The sequence below is a fragment of the Schistocerca piceifrons genome, chromosome 4, assembly GCF_021461385.2.
Source record: "Schistocerca piceifrons isolate TAMUIC-IGC-003096 chromosome 4, iqSchPice1.1, whole genome shotgun sequence".
NCBI classification, from domain to species: domain Eukaryota; kingdom Metazoa; phylum Arthropoda; class Insecta; order Orthoptera; family Acrididae; genus Schistocerca; species Schistocerca piceifrons.
In genome coordinates this window covers 640,509,589-640,529,679 of record NC_060141.1, presented here as the reverse complement: position 1 = coordinate 640,529,679, position 20,091 = coordinate 640,509,589, and the positions used below count along the sequence as shown (strand labels likewise).

At 42.8% G+C, this 20,091-nt stretch overlaps 1 protein-coding gene across 1 annotated transcript in view; it reads right to left on the bottom strand.

The window, feature by feature from the left end:
- Positions 1-7,421: 7,421 nt before the first annotated feature.
- The window catches only part of LOC124796084 (peptidoglycan-recognition protein LE-like), a 110,948-nt gene continuing 98,278 nt past the window's right edge, over positions 7,422-20,091 (bottom strand). Inside the window, exon 4 of the mRNA XM_047260170.1 lies at positions 7,422-8,859. Coding sequence (XP_047116126.1) covers positions 8,441-8,859 — 419 coding nt within the window. The 3' untranslated portion in view covers positions 7,422-8,440. The remainder of the gene's footprint in view (positions 8,860-20,091) is intronic.

Here is a 20,091-nt window from a genome sequence, read left to right as displayed (position 1 = left end):
GCATACAGGACTCGTACACATTTCCAACGAAGGCACAAAAATGGCATCAATTAGTTACTTAATTTGGATAATCCAAACCAAACATATCACTATACATCGTAAAAACACTCATTGCTCGTCAGCGTCTCCATCAATATGCCATAAAATCATCATATGTCTGTGAGCCATTTAGTTCAGAGATACAATCTGAATTCGTAGTGTTTAACTGTTTATACTGCTCGTGTGTCCAGAGCACGTAGCTTCATCCGAGTGTGTCACAATGTCAGTATACAGATTCCTGTTATGAGTCATCCGGGTTCACTGGTTGGTCTTCACATCATGTATGCTTTAAATTCCTCTTATGGTCTGCCACTCTATGACTTGCCTTACATTACGCAGCGTCACTTCGCTGCTCCAGCCATCTCACACGTGAAAGTACAATGTCAGTATTGGTTCCTGGTTACGTAAACTTTATCATAAATACTTATAAAATGTAACATTTTGGTTATCATTCTGTTTTGTAAAATTTCTTACACATAGGCAGTACAAATTCTGCTTTGACAGTGCCAGGATGTCTTATTAATTATGTAGACGTACAAATATGATTCACAGCTGTTTTGTGAAAACACTTTGGTTTGCATGTCAAAAATTTGTGGCTATATGCTTTCATACGGCGATAAAAATGAAAAGTCAGTAGCCAGTGTAATATGTTCTTGCTTTAACTCGACAGTCAGAGGTTCAGTCCTGTTGCTGTAGTGTTGCCTGTGACTTATAATCTCGTCACGAATCTATGACGTATTTATTACAAAAACTTGATTTCAAAAATCATGGAAGATTGCTTTTGAAACATTCATATTTATGTTTACCCATAGATACACGTCTTAAAATATTCCTCCGAGATAAGTCATTGTCTCATTTGCAATAAATAACTTCCTATGATGTGTGACACATACCATGAGGCTAAGTAGATATTTTGTGGCAGAGTTAGTCATTTGTATTACGTAAACGTGACTCTTGAGAGTGCATGACACTCCAGTTTGCTCGTTGTATTGTAGCCTTAGAGTCTAAATTTTTATGTACTCAATTTGTAGCATTCACATTGCTAACCTGAACCTTGCGCATAGCACTTGTATATGTCTTCTACCTAATACTCCGTTAATCATTGGTGGAGACCACATTGCCTTAAATCTCTTAAAATGTCCATCTCTATCAAGTAATTAGCCGACTTTCACGTTCCCTGAAATAGTCTCCACAAACACAACTCCCTTTGGCCCACTTACCTGTCGCCTTATAAATCTATCTAATACAACATAAATCTCACCGGCAAGCTCATCCCTTCCCAATAAATTTCAAAAAAATTCATATTGTTGGAAATATATGTCGCATAGGAAACTCCCACCATTACAGCATAACATTGTTCATACTTAACACAGGCTTCACCATGTTATGATCATGAGACAGTGTACTGGTTGTACCATCTTGTGACATCACCTACGTAAATTACATTTAGTTCATACAATCGTTATTACGTCCTGACCACTTACCTCGTTTTGTTTAACCACTCTTCCGCTGCAGCGAAATTATACAGTACTATACAATAAAATTTGACTTCGGTATTATTTGTTTCTTAATAGCCTTTACAAAGTATTGTATTTTAAACTCTTTAACTCTTTTTTTTATGTTTAAGGAGTAATTGTGCTCATTAACAGGTCTACTGCAATTATAGTCAGCGTGTATTTTACGAAAAAGTTGCTCCACTCTGTGGTTTAAGCTGTAAAAGTTTCAGTAAACTGTGAGTGTGCCAACTGCTAAGGCAAAAATTAAATGAGATCTCTAAATCATGACATGCTTTTGCTTGTTGTTTTTCAGTTGTATCAACTCTAGACATGCAGACTGTTACAGAAATGTGTTTGTTCTATTTGTTCATTGATTTGTCACATATCTGGTATAACGCTGTCACATCTCGATACTCTCATGTTACGCTTACATAATGTTTACGCACGCATACGATTTCGTGTCAACATCTATTCCCATTTAGGTAACAAACATTTCTCAACACTCTTAACTTACCTTGATCGCATTTCTGAAACTCAGCTTTGATAGTGTAGGATAATAAAGATGGTAGGTGTAGCTCGGAGCGTTAGAAGTGGAAGAACTGACAATACGAAACGAAAATGAAATAGAATTATCAGTTAACTTGGGCACCTGGCATCGTCTGTTACCTGGATAGCAATGAGTAATTGCCTCCTGAGCTGTTTATTCTTCGTCTTGCAACTCAACATCATGGATACTTTACCCACTACTGTTCTCATATTGCAAATTAATAATATTCTGCGTAGTTTGGGTAACCATTGTTCTCCTCTCAGCGACTTTAAACTCGTAAGCAACCCGCTAGAATTCTTTTTGTTGTGCCCACTGGAACGGAATAATGATCTCTAACTGACGCATGAATGTCCGTGTCTGTACGTTTCTTTCAGCGAAAACACTAGGCGGAGTGACTCAACGCGGCTTGACACTTATATTGACTCTCCTTCCTCTCTCTTTTATGGATCACTTCGTGATTGCATTTAGAATTTAACCTTCCCTGTAGATTTAGTGACATTAATGATGACAGTTTCTTTCTCTACTTCGGTAAATTACTCTCCTTTTTCTGCGATATCTTTCAAGTTGACTTGATCACATTTCCCTTATCTTTACAAACGGATTCTACATTGGAAATCTTACTATTAAGTTTCTATATTTCCTTAGAACGAATAACCTGTACTACCAAGTTCACTAACCTCATCATTTTTTTTGACACCTTCACTTGTGTCAAATTTTACAACTTCCTTAATGTCTAATGCTTCAATACCAGTTTCATTCAGATTCATTTCGTCTTTAGCCACTGATTCTACAGGAATAGTTTCATAGCTTAGCCAGGCACTGACACAATCCAACTGTACTGACTTTGTTTATTCGTAACACAGAATTCACTCACCTAACTTTACATATGATTTGTTTGACTAACCTTGGAACAAAATGGTACGATATCAGTTTGAATCAAACGTTTCATCTTAACAAGCAACTTCTACCTTAGATATGCTAGTGTTAATTTCACGTTGTTCATCGGATACCGATTCGTTTCATAGTAAACGTTAATGTGGTCCTTTAAACTATCTCTTACTCTATCCTCACATTCAGCTACATTTTCTCTGAACTCTTGCGTTTCTGCCTGCGTCTCTTCTGTTTTAGTGACATGATCAGTCACAGCTTCTGTTTCGGGAAGATTTTCTACCTTTTCCTCCATTTCTCTGAATTTGTGTTGCCTTTACATTTTGAGCCTACATTCGAAACATTCCTGGTAAGTTTATTTCGCTCATTTGTAACAGTTTCTAATTTTGTATACTGCAGCTGGTGTCTGTACTTACATGCCTTAATAACGCGAGTTTGAGTGATATCTATTTCAGCAATTTTCTGACTTATTTTATTAATTGCGGCTAAATATTCTCCTAGCTACTCCTTAAGATCCCTAATTTGTTCGTGAACTTACTTTCTATTTTATCCTGACCCTCATTCAGATTTTCAATCAATACCTTTTTTTCTGCAAATATTTCTTTGATCATTTTATCAGTTTTCATTTAAAGTTATATGAAACCTTTCCCTGCATTTACCTATATTATTTCACATTTACTTTCTCTTAGTCTTGCCTTGAAAACACGTAAATCATTGGCATCACTGATTCCAACATTGACATTGACCTTGAATCTGATTCTGATGCCCAACATTATTCTCTTAACTCTGGCACTCATTTGGCAAAGTGCCAGCTGAAACAGAGCCATGGCTTCACCTGTGTAGGTCTTACGTCAGTTCATTTGAAATGTCGACGTCAGATTCTGTGTCTCTGGCGTCTTCATTCAAATCTAATACATCACTGTTGTCAGGCATGACAGAACCTTCAATCTTAGTGCAGTCATTTAAAACGGAATCTACCTTTTTACATTCATTACGTGTTACCTACTTATTATCTGGATAAGGTCTGAAGTATCATCACTATCATCATCAGTCTGCATCACTTGAAGCTGATCCGAAAAGTGTCGCTACCACAGTAAACTTCGCGGCTTCCAAGAAGATACCTTCTCTCCCTTTTCCTAGCCACACTACAATTTAAAAAAATACACTTTAACCAGTTTCGGGCTATTCAGTTCCTTCTACTAGCAGTATGGATTTTGAAATAGACTATGCAGGCATAACATTTACTGTAATCTGCTTTTTAATCCGTGTGCTGCCACCGAGAAGTTCTGGCTCCCCTACCGGCTGCTCTGAAACCTGCGTGACATACTGCTTACAGAACTGATGGAACATGCTGTTCACTGTCACAGCTAATATGCCTCGTTCGTTGCTCCTAGTCACTGAATCTTGTATCTGGCGTTGATTACTTCTCGTAGCTCTGTTGCTGCACCTTCTGCGTTGTGAAATCGTCATAAAGTCGGCACTCACATAATCCATGGACCGCGCATGTGAACATTGTTTTGACACAGTTTACTATGTCCTGATACCAACTGAACGTGTAACCTGTTTTCATACACTGCACGTGGTTTGTAGCGTAAGTCACTACATGTCAAACACAATTCAAGTGGATTTCAGATACAGTATAATCACAACTCGAACACGGTTCTAATACAGTTCTACACTCATATTTTAAATTACCTGTCTCGTTTAATATGAAAGCTTAGACGAATATGAAAGCTTAGACGATCACTGGATCCCCTTTTTTGGTAAGTATTCACCTGAGAAAATTCCATTTCAAATAAAAAGTTCAGTTTTCTTGACATCTTGTCTACTGGAAGAGCAGCGAAATATTATCAGTTTAATCATGCAAAACTTCAGTCAGAGCATCATTAGACATCGACACATAAATTATTATGGTCTCAGGTGCCCAGTTATTAGACACAAATATAGGTAAAATATACGAATTGTAAGCTTTCCCTAAAGTTCTTTTGGTTGAATGGCCATACCAGAATGCGAATACAAATTGCGAACAGAATAAAAATTAACAGCTCAATTCGTGTGGTGTATAAAATGGAAAACTGGTGAAAAACAGAGTGTATTGGACTGTTATACAGATAAGAAATATTAATACTTCTTACACTTGGCGAACAGTTGCTGCTTAAAACTGATTTTTGTGGAACAGCATTTATTTATGAAATACTTTATTTATCTTTGAATTATCAATATTTAATATCGAAACAAGACATGACATAAGAGATTACAGCTTTCAAGGAGAGCATGCGTGTACATAACACAGCACAAGTTCTGTTACTTTCATTTGAGAGTATACACTGCCTCATCACATTTGTGTGCACCAACTCATGGACTTGCCACCATCAATGTAATAGCGAAACAATGATAATATGAGCGCCATACAGAGTCAACAGTACTGTTTCTAAAATTCATTTGACTATATTTTAGGAAAATGTAAACGTTTCATACACTTTAATATAAAGCATAACCCATTTTCATTTTCCGTGTTAAATGCTTGCAAAAAGTAGAGGGCTTTTGCTGCTCATTTCCCAAAACGTTTTTGAGCTAACGGAGCAGATGAAACGGCAAAACGAGAAAGATTTCCGTTTACATAACTGCGACACATGTACTAAGTTTTGATCAAGTTATAGAAGTGGTTAGATATTTTAAATGGCACGTGATTGCATTCGATAAGGCAAGTACAAATATTCCATTTGTAGGTAGTCCAATTCCTTTTTCTTTTTTAGTGTGGCTCACTGTTCACATTAAATTGAATATCCCTCTGCATAGCTGGTGAGAGACCTACCTCTAAACAAAATGTTTGCATAACAAAACCCTATGGCTTTGACAACATCATATGGCTTTATTTTAAAAATTATGTAATTTCGAAATTTGCTGTCGTTTCCCGTCCCAAAGTACTATTTACTTCCTCGATACAATCTCTCTTACGACAATGGTAAACTCAGAGTAAGAAATCACACTACCTTTCGTGAGAGATTTGGATGATATACTGCTCTTATTCCAGAACATGAAGATTTTCATGATTCTGCTTATTCTTTGAAGAATAACGCATAGATGAGCAAGACTATAGTCGAGCCCCCTACTTTGTGCCTCTCCAACAATCCTCGCTGATGGCCTTCACTATCGTCCTAAAGCAGAGTTCTATTTATAATTACGTCTTTGTAGACACGATAAAAGCAAAACAAAAAATGAAACATACTTTGAACTGTGTTAGGTTAGTGCTACAACCAAAAGTACATTGTTGGTACTCCAGATGAGATTTCGTGTCTCTCAGAAAAGTTGCCTGACGTGGTTTGTGGGAAGGAACTCACCTGCTAGTACCAGGTGTGGCGACACAGCCGTTAAGAGAGCGGACTGACTTCCAGGGAGCAGAGTGTTTCAAATCCCCGTCCTACTACACTTAGGTTTTCTGGGTTTCCCTAAATTGTTCCAAGTAGATTCTGAGATTGTCCCTTCAGTTAAGTCGTCTCCAATTTCCCTCCCTACTTTTATTCAGTTAAATTGTTTAGTGGCACTAATCTCGATAAATCAAACTCAGAACTTTCTTTCATTCTTTGTCTTGCAGCCCTGTGGAACACCTTCAAAGCTCACACGGAAATTGTGCCCAGTGTACAACTCACGTAACATGTTCATTCTCAACCCCGCAGACTGCACTCCATACAAAGGGAGGGAATCTAGTTATGACAGCGTTCAAAGATTAATTAACTACAGCAATGCATTTTACTGTTGATTATATACTGCATATTGCTAATGTGGCAATTTCGCAGGATGATTTTCATTTCATTTGATCTGATGACTTTCAGATGATCGAAACTTTTTGTTACCTACGAACTGTGGGAAACGAACTTCACGAAATATAATCACAGCATCTGTGAATGCAGTATCTTACGTTTTTGATCTTCTACTGTTCACGTTATGCATTAAGAATCAGTTACCAGGATGTGCACATTAACCGATTGTCTTCAGTCAGTTGTTGATCATCTTGGCTCAGGGTGCCTATTCGAAAGCATTTAAAAGCAGTTCACAGCCACGACACACACTATGGTGCGTTATATCATGACTGCAAATCCAGACAGGCACTTCAACATGAACCCGTTGCGCTTGTTTTGAATGTCCGCAACAAGCAGACTGTTGATAGGCAGCAAGGTGCCATACAGTGTGACGTCACATGTTAGCACACGTGGCACCACACACAGCTACATAAATATTTATATGGATATGGTGTCTGTTCTTTCGGACATGTCCGAAAGAACAGACACCATATCCATATAAATATATAGTTCTGGCAATACCGGCCATGACCTTCCTCTTCAGTGCGGATGCACACATATTCCCCGAACTCTTAAGAGACTTGGAAAGAATGTCTTCCACGAGTAATGAGTGTGTTGGGATGGGACACTACGGACGTAGTGTGTGGATATTAAAGGTGAGAATGTGAGTGTCGCGGGAGGTGTGCGCGGGTAGTCCCTGCAGTCGCACTATCCTCTGTGCCCTCGGTGGCTCAGATGGATAGAGCGTCTCCCATGTAAGCAGGAGATGTCGCGTTCGAATCCCAGTTGGTGCACACATTTTCACCTGTCCCCGTTGATATATATCAACGACCGTGAGCAGCTGACGGTATTAATATAATTCTAATTCCACACATAGCTACAGTCGAGACTGCGAAAGAGGATCCCTGACAGCTCTCAGTACTGTCGTCAGCTTTCAGTTGTGAAGTGCTAATGGTTCCAGGCGAAAACAATGGCCGTCTACAGAGCTATGACGACACTGAGCTGATGCAACAGAGACGTTCACACAATCGCATTACGCTATTGGTTGAGGCATGCGAAGCGGCCACGTCCAGCCCGCTGTAGCTGTCAGAGATCAATTTACAGCGACTAAAAGCTTCAGGTTTCTGAGCATGTGGCTTAATGAGACATTCCAGCCGTGACACCCAGCTGTATATGAGGCCAATGAGTGTACTGGCAGAGCCCGCACTGTCCGAGACTGTCATCAATCACAAGGTTGTCCACCATTGGGAGTTCTGCAGAGTGTGACACCACCTAACGTTTGGAGTCAGGCACTTCCAGCTGTGAACGAGGCTATCATGTACATGCTAGGGCTGTTTAGTACCCAGGCCCAGCTCGGTGAGCACATGGCAGTCCACAGCTGGGTGTCACATGGTGTTCCACATCGTATGACGCCACAGCTATGGCACACAGAGCGTCCATCCACACATGAGTCCAAAGGGCACATGGCCCAGTCTTCAGATCCAGCAGGCTCACCACGATCACACAATAAGCAGCCCCCAGGTGTGAGACAGTGTTTGAGCTGTCACAGCTGTGGCACCCAGCACGGACAACCCAACATGAGGCCGGCGAGCTCATGACCCCGACTCTCGGTGTTCCGGGCCCAGCTGGTTCTCGGCCGACCAGACACTAGTCGGCCTCTCCAGACGACGTCACAGCTGCGGCGCCCAGCGCGGCCAGCCCTGCATGAGGCCGGCGAGCGCGCGGCCCGGGCTCTCGGTGTCGGGGTCCAGCTGGTTCTCGGCGATGAGGCGGTAGTCGGCGGCCAGGTGGCCTTCGCGCTCGCCCAGACGCAGCAGCCGGTGGAGCGCCGCCAGCGCGTCTGCGCTGGGCAGCCGCGTCGAGAAGGAACCCACGAAGGCGACGCTGAGGCAGCCCTGCGCCATCCCGCTGCCCACCGCCTCGGGCGCCGACGCCCAGCCGCGGCCCTCGTACACCTGCCCGTCCATGCCCACCATGAAGTTGTAGCCGATGTCCGGCCACATGCGGCCCTCGATGTGGAACGTCTGCAGCCGCCGCACGATCATCGTGTTCTTGCCCATCGAAGTTGAACTGTCCGTCGCCGTGTGACCTGAAACATGTTAAAACACCCAGGTCAAAATAGCCTCGGTCAAATAGTTACAATTATCCTTAATTCCATTCCCTCTATTCTTCATATCTAGTTCCATACTCTTCTGTAGAGACCACTGTTATAGCTGCCACCGAAGTTTAAATACACTACTGGCCATTAAAATTGCTACACCAAGAAGAAAAGCAGATTATAAAAGGGTATTCATTGCACAAATATATTATACTAGAACTGACACGTGATTACATTTTCACGCAATTTGGGTGCATAGATCCTGAGATATCAGTACCCAGAACAACCACCTCTGGCCGTAATAACGGCCTTGATACGCCTGGGCATTGAGTCAAACAGAGCTTGGTTAGCGTGTAAAGGTACAGCTGCCCGTTCAGCTTCAACACGATACCACAGTTCAGTTCATCAAGAGTAGTGACTGGCGTATTGTGACGAGCCAGTTGCTCGGCCACCATTGACCAGACGTTTTCATTTGGTGAGAGATTTGGAGAATGTGCCGGCCAGGGCAGCAGTCGAACATTTTTTGTATCCAGAAAGGCCCGTACAGGACCTGCAACACGAAATCGTGCATTATCCTGCTGAAATGTAGGGTTTCGCAGGTGTCGAATGAAGGGTAGAGACACGGGTCGTAACACATCTGAAATGTACGTCCACTGTTCAAAGTGCCGGCAGTGCGTACAAGAGCTGGCCGAGACGTGTAACCAATGGCATGCCATACCATCACGCCAGGTGATACGCCTGTATGGTGATGACGAATACACGCTTCCAATGTACGTTCACCGCGATGTCGCCAAACACGGATGCGACCATCATGATGCTGTAAACAGAACTTGGATTCATCCGAAAAAATGACGTTTTACCATTTATGCGCCCAAGTTCGTCGTTGCGTACGCCATCGCAGGCGCTCCTGTCGGTGATGCAGCGTCAAGGGTAACCGCAGCCGTGGTCTCCGAGCTGATAGTCCATGCTGCTGCAAAAGTCGTCGAACGGTTCGTGCAGACGGTTGTTGTCTTGCAAACGTCCCCATCTGTTGACTCAGGGATCGACACGGGGCTGCACGATCCGTTACAGCCATGCAGATAAGATGCATGTCATCTCGACTTCTACTGATACGAGGCCGTTGGAATCCAGCACGGCGTTCCGTATTACCCTACTGAACCCACCGATTCCATATTCTGCCAACAGTCATTGGATCTCGACCAACGCGAGCAGCAATGTCGCGATACGATAAACCGCAATCGCGATAGGCTACAATCCGACCTTTATCAAAGTCGGTAACGTGATGGTACGCATTTCTCCTCCTTACACGAGGCATCACAACAACGTTTCACCAGGCAACGCCGTTCAACTGCTGTTTGTGCATGAGTAATTGGTTGGAAACTTTCCTCATGTCAGCACGTTGTAGGTGTCGCCAGTGGCGCCAACCTTGTGTGAATGCTCTGAAAAGCTAATCATTTGCATATCACAGCATCGTCGCGTCTGTAGCACGTCATCTTCGTGATGTAGCAATTTTAATGGCCAGTAGTGTAGTTACAATTATCCTTAACTCCATTCCCTCTATTCTTCAAATCTAGTTTTATATTCTTCTGTAGAGACCACTGTTATAGCTGCCACCGAAGTTTAAATACTTCCTGCAAGGGTGACATTCGTCTCGCAACCATCTGATTCTAGTCTGTACTTTGCAATGCTAACATGTTCTAATAACAAAGCACACATGACTGAAAGTCTCTCGACATCTTCTACAGCTTTTACTATCTTTGGTGGTGCAAAGCACCAAAACCCATTGACGTTACCTATCTGTAGCTTTAAACTTACATCACTAAAGCTTAGCTCGAGTGAATTCTTGTTACGGAGATCTGCATATGGGAAACGTGCGTACAATAAAAATTTCTGGGCTCTACTCTCCACTATTTCGGAGAACAATTTGTTTGTTCTTACAAAGGAAAGAATCCATTCCTCAGATTCTCACCAAAACGGCTTTGGATGATTACCGCTGAAAATTCACACAATCTACGTGGTGCAATTAATACCATTATTTTGGAGACAGTACTGCTCGATTAATAAAATATTCTCGGGTTTCAAGTTGCGCCATATGGTTAACTACCCACTAACTTTCGACGGGAATCTCCTCTGCCACTGCTGCGCGTGAAGAAGGCCAATATATTAGGATTGCTAGCCTTTTTACTAAGGTGTCGTGCTGACACGACGATCCCGCGATTTGCCATAATTAACAATCACACCGACGCTGCAGTAACCAGAAGAAGATTTCACCATGCCAGTGTCACCCTACTGCTGGAGAAGATGCAGAGGATACACTTTACCAGAAAACAGCTGGATACAAACTGCCGCGAGCTACTGACTCGGTCACTTTCGACATTAGACTGCAGCAACGGTGGCACAACTCACATCATCAATGGTGTGATCCGCAGGTAAGCAGAAAGGAAATTCAATCGGCTTTCACAACTACAACATGTGGCAGAACTAATAACTGTAGAACTTAACGTGGCCAACATGACAGCAAGAAATTTCGACGCATCTGCCAATTCAGCACTTAAGAAGGGACTTAACTTTGCTCCTTCTCCACGAAGTATCCCTGATATGTTAAGTAGTTTTGAACAATCAGTTTGTATGTTTCCCAGTTAAATTGCGGAAGAAATTCGTGGAGCAACGAGCCGCATTCTTTTAAAATCTTAACCGCCAGCAGCAAACATGACCAGAGCTCAGCGTAATGGCCTCCGTGCTCTGAACAACTATCCTTTAATGTTTATCCTGCCAGATTACAAGAGCAATGGTGCTCTCCTAATGGAATGAGCCGACTATGACGGCGAAAATGCGACGGACGCTGGAGGAAGATATGTACGAAAAACTGCCTCGTGACCAAATATCCAGAACAGTGAGAAGAACTTCAGTGCTTCTCAATTGGTCATCACAGAAAAAAATGTGTTATTAAGAACCTCATCCCTCAGGCACCCAGACCAACCTCGTTCAACGGTCTACCATAGGTACATATGAAGAATATACCTTCAAGACCTATAGTGAGCACCATCGGATAGCAAAGCATTTGGTCAGCCTCCTCTAGACGCACATTGGACACTGTGTCCATCAGATAAAGCATCCGGCGGACTTCATCGACTGTATTTAACGTCTACGCCTTACTTTTGATGTAGTATTCACGTGTGTGCCGATCACAAACTTGCTCTCCCAGCTCTTTGACAGCACCATCGTGGATTTATTTAAACACAGCCTGAGAACATCGTATTTTTTACATGGTGGAGAATATTTCAACCAGACGGACGGCGTCACGATAGGAAGCCCATTAGCTCCATTGGTAGGCCACCTCCTTTTTGGAGCATTTCGAGGACATCGCCTTGGACACGGCGCCTGCAAAGCCTAGTTGTTTTTATCGCTGCGTCGACGATATCTTCGTGATATGGCGTTATGGACATGAAAAGCTGGAAGAGTTCCTGGAACACATCAACAATAACCACGACTTCACAAAGTTCACGATGGAAGTAGAGAAGGACGGTTCCTTGCCCTTCCTGAACATCCTTGTCCGCCGTAAACCCAATGGTGTCTCGTTCATAGCGTTTCCTGAGGACCATGGCACGTTCATCTGAAACCGTCTCAGACGCGCAAAATCTAAAGTTACAACAGCAACAGCAACAACTACAGAAAGCAGGAGAAGACACGAAGAATATTGCGTTTTTATCGTTTTGTGGTCCAATAAGACGATTAGCTGACTCCTGAAGAGACATAAAATCGAAATCTTCAGGCCCCTCGCAAATATCCGGCAACTAATGAATCCTGTGAAAGATGATATAGGCCTCAGATCACCTATAATATACAAAATATCGTGTGGACGTAGGGGGTTTTATGTCGGTCAAACTGCCCACGCTATTCAACAGCACGGCTTACAACATGAAATGCGTTCCTGCCTACCGGCGAAAAATCAGCTGTAGCGGAACATGCACTGGAAAACGGACAGCCGGCCGGAGTGGCCGAGCGGTTGTGGGCGCTTCAGTCTGGAACCGCGTGACCGCTACGGTCGCAGATTCGAATCCTGCCTCGGGCATGGATGTGTGTGATGTCCTTAGGTTACTTAGGTTTAAGTACACTACTGGCCATAAAAATTTCTACACCACGAAGATGACGTGCTACAGACGCGAAATTTAACCGACAGGAAGAAGATGTGTGATATGCAAATGATTAGCTTTTCAGAGCATTCACACAAGGTTGGCGCCGGTGGCGACACTTACAACGTGCTGACATGAGGAAAGTTTCCAACCGATATCTCATACACAAACACCAGCTGACCGGCGTTGCCGGGTGAAACGTTGTTGTGATGCCTCGTGTAAGGAGGATAAATACGTACCATCACGTTTCCGACTTTGATAAAGGTCGGATTGTAACCTATCGTGATTGCGGTTTATCGTATCGCGACATTGCTGCTCGTGTTGGTCGAGATCCAATGACTGTTAGCAGAATATGGAATCGGTGGGTTCAGAAGGGTAATACGGAACGCCGTGCTGGATCCCAACGGCCTCGTAACACTAGCAGTCGAGATGACAGGCATCTTATCTGCATGGCTGTAACGGATAGGGCAGCCACGTCAACAGATGGGGACGTTTGTGAGACAACAACCATCTGCACGAACAGTTCGACGACGTTTGCAGCAGCATGGACTATCAGCTCGGAGACCATGGCTGCGGTTACCCTTGAAGCTGCATCACAGACAGGAGCGCCTGCGATGGTGTACTCAGCGACGAACCTGGGTGCACGAATGGCAAAACGTCATTTTTTCGGATGAATCCAAGTTCTGTTTACAGCATCATGATGGTTGCATCCGTGTTTGGCGACATCGCGGTGAACGCACATTGGAAGCGTGTATTCGTCATCGCCATACTGGCGTATCACCCGGCTTGATGGTATGGGGTGCCATTGGTTACACGTCTCGGTCACCTGTTGTTCGCATTGACGGCACTGTGGACAGTGGACATTACATTTCATATGTGTTACGACCCGTGGCTCTACCCTTCATTCGATCCCTGCGAAACCCTATATTTCAGCAGGATAATGCACAACCGCATGTTGCAGGTCCTCTACGGGCCTTTCTGGATACAGAAAATGTTCGACTGCTGCCCTGGCCAGCACATTCTCCAGATCTCTCACCAGTTTAAAACGTCTGGTCAATGGCGGCCGAGCATCTGCTGGCTCGTCACAATATGCCAGTCACTACTCTTGATAAACTGTGGTATCGTGTGGAAGCTGCATGGCTCTACACACCAACCAAGCTCTGTTTGACTCAATGCCGAGGCGTATCAAGGCAGTTATTACGGCCAGAGGTGGTTGTTCTGGGTACTGATTTTTCAGGATCTATGCACCCAAATTGCGTGCGAAAGGTAATGACACGTCAGTTCTAGTATAACATATTTGTCCAATGAATACGCGTTTATCATCTGCATTTCTTCTTGGTGTAGCAATTGTAATGACAAGTAGTGTAGTTCTAAGTTCTAGGGGACTGATGACCTCAGATGTTAAGTCCCATATTGCTCAGAGCCATTTGATAATGGACACCGAATTGCATTCGACGAAACGTCTACTATTAAACAGACCAACGGCTTCTGGGATAGCGTAGTAAATGAAACAAGAGAGATCAAAATGCCGGGTAAGACTCTCAGTAAAGACGGTGCATTGCAAGTGAGTATCGTCTAGGATCCTGTGAATGGGGATTTGAAGTGTGCACGGCGGTCGCTCCGTCAGAACATTACCATATATCAGGGAGCGGGCAAATAGGGGCCTGCGTGGTACATGCGGTCCCTAATGGTTTTTGTGTGACTCGCCAAGACAGCCAGAAAAATCCGCCTTGAACAAGATTTCCTTGAAGTGCGCGACCAAGCATTTCCACGAAGTCTGGCGACGTCAATACGTATGCGCACTACGCAGTGTAGTTACTAATCGCACAAACAAAGTTGACACTTAGCGCGGTGGCCGATGGGAGCGACATAATGACGTTTTCCATTTACTTGTTGACATGCAGTCAGATCACACTGTGGAAGGCGTGCCTAATGCTTTGACATTAGTAGACTTTTTCAAACCATTTACTGCAGCAAAGTTTCAAACTACGAAGAAATTTGCTGGGAAAATGTTCTCCAGTCTTCGGTCTACACATATGTATCATGAAAGTTTTTCTTATTTGAAGAACAACAACAAGTTTAGGTCCCTAGATGCTCTTTGAGAGACATTAACTTGCTGCCTGTAACCAGAATGTCAACAAGCAATCTCTCCGTTCATTAAAAAAAAGAGTGTAGAAACAGGTGATGAGATACACTTGTCTCCTTAAACACATTCTAAAATTAAATATGCTTGCAGCCATACATGATATGAAATTAGCATTATAATGAAATTGATTATAACTGCCACTATTTCATTTAATTTATATTTATTAATCTTTATGGTACAATTTATACTTTTCTTGAAATGCAGCCATTTTAAAAGGAGCGGCCCTCCACTAACCTCTGCTTCCATAATGTTGCCCCAAGCCAGAATAATTGCCACCCCTGCAATATACGACACAGGTTTGAGCACCCGTGACGTTGTAAGTAGGCTGCTGAGGTTTTTATGTTGGTAACGCCACGTAGCGCTCTGTATGAAAATCACTGACTGTGCTGCGTGCAGTCTGTGACTGGTTTGCATTGTTGGAATATTTGCTATTGTAGCTTTGGGCAGTTGGATGTAAACAGCGCGCAACGTTGCGCATAGAGATGGGCAAACTGAAACATGTAACTGTTTCGAAACAAATGAAACAGTACAATGTAATGTTTCGATACGCTGTTTCGAAACAGTGAAACAGTTTGTGTTTTGTAATCTAATAAACCTACACATTTTATGATCTTGAATGTCTACTGTATAAGCATGTCCATATAAACACAAATGAGGTGCGAGATCGCTAATCATGTCGCAGAAAGTATGAAACTACCACTTAGACGTCTTGGCAGTTTCGTGTCGTGTGACTTTCATACTTTTCAATTGGCTGAGGACAGCCATAGCTGATGACAGAAGAACCAACACGAACGGAACTGGAGGTGGGAGCAAAGTGCAGAAACAACGGATATGCTACTGGGATTCCCACATTCCGTTAGTATGGGTAATACACCCATCCTGCTAATTTCCATGCACACAAGGGAATCATTGTGGATAATAGGCACATTAACTATGGACTCACAAATAACGCCAAATAATTCGAATAAATAACAAAATATAACAGAAAAAAATTTTGTATTTAAAGGTGTTTCGAACCGTTACTATAAATTCACAATGCTTCGCAGCCCTTCCCGTACACCATTACACTATCAGTGATATGTCAAACAGATTGCTTGCAATTATACCTACATCAAATTTATGTATATGTCTAATAACTGTCACTCTACGCCTTTTTTTATTCAAAATGTTGTAGGCTTACTTGCGTTTCTTAATATGATTACTGTACATGAACAGAGAAGCGTATGTTATAAAAATAAGTGTAATTTAACTGAATGATTTTCACATATTTATTATTTTGAATGTGAATAGTATGCGTTGTTTTATTGTTTAGTTAGTGTTTATAAAGCAGATGTTACGCCATTTCGGAATAGGAGAGTCAGCTAGAAAAGAAGCTTTATTTTCGGATATCTTAAGCTTCATGCTATTGCTTGTCAAAAAGATTCCGACACTCTTGAAAGTGTTTCATGAAGTGGTATGTTGTGTTTCAGTACCTGTGCCGAGCCCGAATCTCGTCCGACACAAAGCGGAATGAAATATCACTGTTTCGATACAATTGGTCCGTTCCAAGCACAGGTGGACTGAAACAGGCTTATTTTGAAACAACGATGCAGTTTCTGTGTCTGGCTCGAGATCGAATGTGCTCCGGTTATCCGAGGCAAGGGCGGAATGCAACACCACTGTTTCGAAACAGTGAACCACAGCCGTTCCGAAACACTGAAACAGTTCCACGTATCGATACACTGTATCGAAACATAGAAACAGTGGCCAAAATCTAGTTGCGCAGTTGGAGGTGAGCAGTGGTGGATGTGGGGGAGAGAGATGGCAGAATTTTGAGAGCGGACGATATGGACGTGTGTCCATCAGAAAGAGTAAATTTGTAATACTGGACATCATGAACTGATATATATATATATATATATATGACGACTTTTGAACACTTTTGAACATTATTAAGGTAAATACATTGTTTGTTCTCTATCAAAATCTTTCATTTGCTGACTATGCCTATCAGTAGTTAGTGCCTTCCGTAGTTAGAATCTTTTATTTATCTGACAGTAGTGGCGCTCGCTGTATTGCAGTAGTTCGAGTAACGAAGATTTTTGTGGGGTAAGTGATTCATGAAAGGTATAGGTTATTGTTAGGGTCATTCTTTTGTAGGAAGTATTGAAAGTCAGATTGCGTTGCGCTAAAATTATTGTCTGTCAGTTTATTGATGATCAGAATAAGTAAAGAGAGAAATGTCGAGCACGTTCAGTTGTGCTCAGCTGTTTGAAAATCAAATAATGTAAGAGGTTTACCAGCACAGTAATTTATAATTTTCAAAAGGGGTCGTTTCAACGTCACGGGCGGCGGAGCGGCTATAAATGTGACAGCGGCATCCACAAGACAGTCAGACAGTTCGGAATGGCAGACGACATCTCTGCCGAACGCTCGTGGGCAGTGAACCACTTGATGCCGCTTGAAACCCTAGAATATTTTATTCATGGATATCGCCGCGAGAGCATGCATTCGCACAGTCTTGCATGAGTTTCAGCGAGATATTTCTGCTCATCGCAAAACGGTCCTTAAATTTTATGTAATGTTGTGAGCCGCTGTACACTAGGAAACAGTTACCCACCGGTGACAAACAGCTTCATTAGCTTTCCGCACTAATTATAATATTATCAGTATTTTGCAAAATGTTGCTGTCGCTGACATCGGAAGGCGTCTAATACTCGCATGCCACCTGACGTATTTCACAGCGATAAATTTCGTAATTGTCTAACAGCGGATCACCGACTAAATTCTTTGCAGCCTTCAATGTCTTTTAGACTATTTTACACAATAATTTATGAAGTAACGAATTGTGGTTCCAGCATTCGAATGTTTTTCCTAGAGTTTCTGTTAGCAACTGTTATCATTTGAAACTAAAATAAAGTCAGAAACAAAAGCGTTCTTGTCACCTAATTTAAGAGGCATCATCTGTTGTCATACTTGTCGGCCACCTAGAACTGGTATGAGACAAGAGATATTTGTTTGTAGCTGTACTCTAGACAGTGGGCCCAGGTCCCAGATGCTAGCGTGGCCGCCCTGGCCGAAGCAACCGCTGTTGGTCCCCCAAGGTGCAAAGGTGAGTGGCAGGAGGACAGAAATTGGTAAACCCAGAATAGCGAATCTGCGGTTGCTCGCATGGATATGGAGCAAGAGACGAACCAGAAACGGCGCAATTTAAGAAAGTCTGAAACATGGCTACTTACAGCTCCTAGAAATTCAGCAATAAAGGACAGTTATGTAATACAGCAAATCTTAATACATCTGTGATCTCAGAAAAATGAGGCGCATCCAACGAGAAAAATAATATCTTCAATATCTTAAAAACTACTGAAGTTACTTAAAAATTTATAGTGACTGAATATCTTCACAATAAACTTTAAAATTAACAACTTCAAAACACTTCGTGAGATTTCAGCATACAATGTCTCGGATGATAGCTTGTCGCTATAGCTATAAACCCTGAAAGCTAAATAACTATCTATGTTATTTACTGACTTATTACATATTTATATCTTTTTCATTCTGAAGATGGAAGGTACTCGTTGCTACGCATCATACAGTGGCTTACAGCGCGTATATATATATATATATATATATATATATATATATATATGTGTGTGTGTGTGTGTACAGGGTGTTTCAAAAATGACCGGTATATTTGAAACGGCAATAAAAACTAAACGAGCAGCGATAGAAATACACCGTTTGTTGCAATATGCTTGGGACAACAGTACAGTACATTTTCAGGCGGACAAACTTTCGAAATTACAATAGTTACAATTTTCAACAACAGATGGCGCTGCGGTCTGGGAAACTCTATAGTACTATATTTTCCACATATCCACCATGCGTAGCAATAATATGGCGTAGTCTCTGAATGAAATTACCCGAAACCTTTGACAACGTGTCTGGCGGAATGGCTTCACATGCAGATGAGATGTACTGCTTCAGCTGTTCAATTGTTTCTGGATTCTGGCGGTACACCTGGTCTTTCAAGTGTCCCCACAGAAAGAAGTCACAGGGGTTCATGTCTGGCGAATAGGGAGGCCAATCCACGCCGCCTCCTGTATGTTTCGGATAGCCCAAAGCAATCACACGATCATCGAAATATTCATTCAGGAAATTAAAGACGTCGGCCGTGCGATGTGGCCGGGCACCATCTTGCATAAACCACGGGTGTTCGCAGTGGCGTCTAAGGCAGTTTGTACCGCCACAAATTCACGAAGAATGTCCAGATAGCGTGATGCAGTAATCGTTTCGGATCTGAAAAATGGGCCAATGATTCCTTTGGAAGAAATGGCGGCCCAGACCAGTACTTTTTGAGGATGCAGGGACGATGGGACCGCAACATGGGGCTTTTCGGTTCCCCATATGCGCCATTTCTGTTTATTGACGAAGCTGTCCAGGTAAAAATAAGCTTCGTCAGTAAACCAAATGCTGCCCACATGCATATCGCCGTCATCAATCCTGTGCACTATATCGTTAGCGAATGTCTCTCGTGCAGCAATGGTAGCGGCGCTGAGGGGTTGCCGCGTTTGAATTTTGTATGGACAGAGGTGTAAACTCTGGCACATGAGACGATACGTGGACGTTGGCGTCATTTGGACTGCAGCTGCAACACGGCGAACGAAAACCCGAGGCCGCTGTTGGATCACCTGCTGCACTAGCTGCGCATTGCCCTCTGTGGTTGCCGTACGTGGTCGCCCTACCTTTCCAGCACGTTCATCCGTCACGTTCCCAGTCCGTTGAAATTTTTCAAACAGATCCTTTATTGTATCGCTTTTCGGTCCTTTGGTTACATTAAACCTCCGTTGAAAACTTCGTCTTGTTGCAACAACACTGTGTTCTAGGCGGTGGAATTCCAACACCAGAAAAATCCTCTGTTCTAAGGAATAAACCATGTTGTCTACAGCACACTTGCACGTTGTG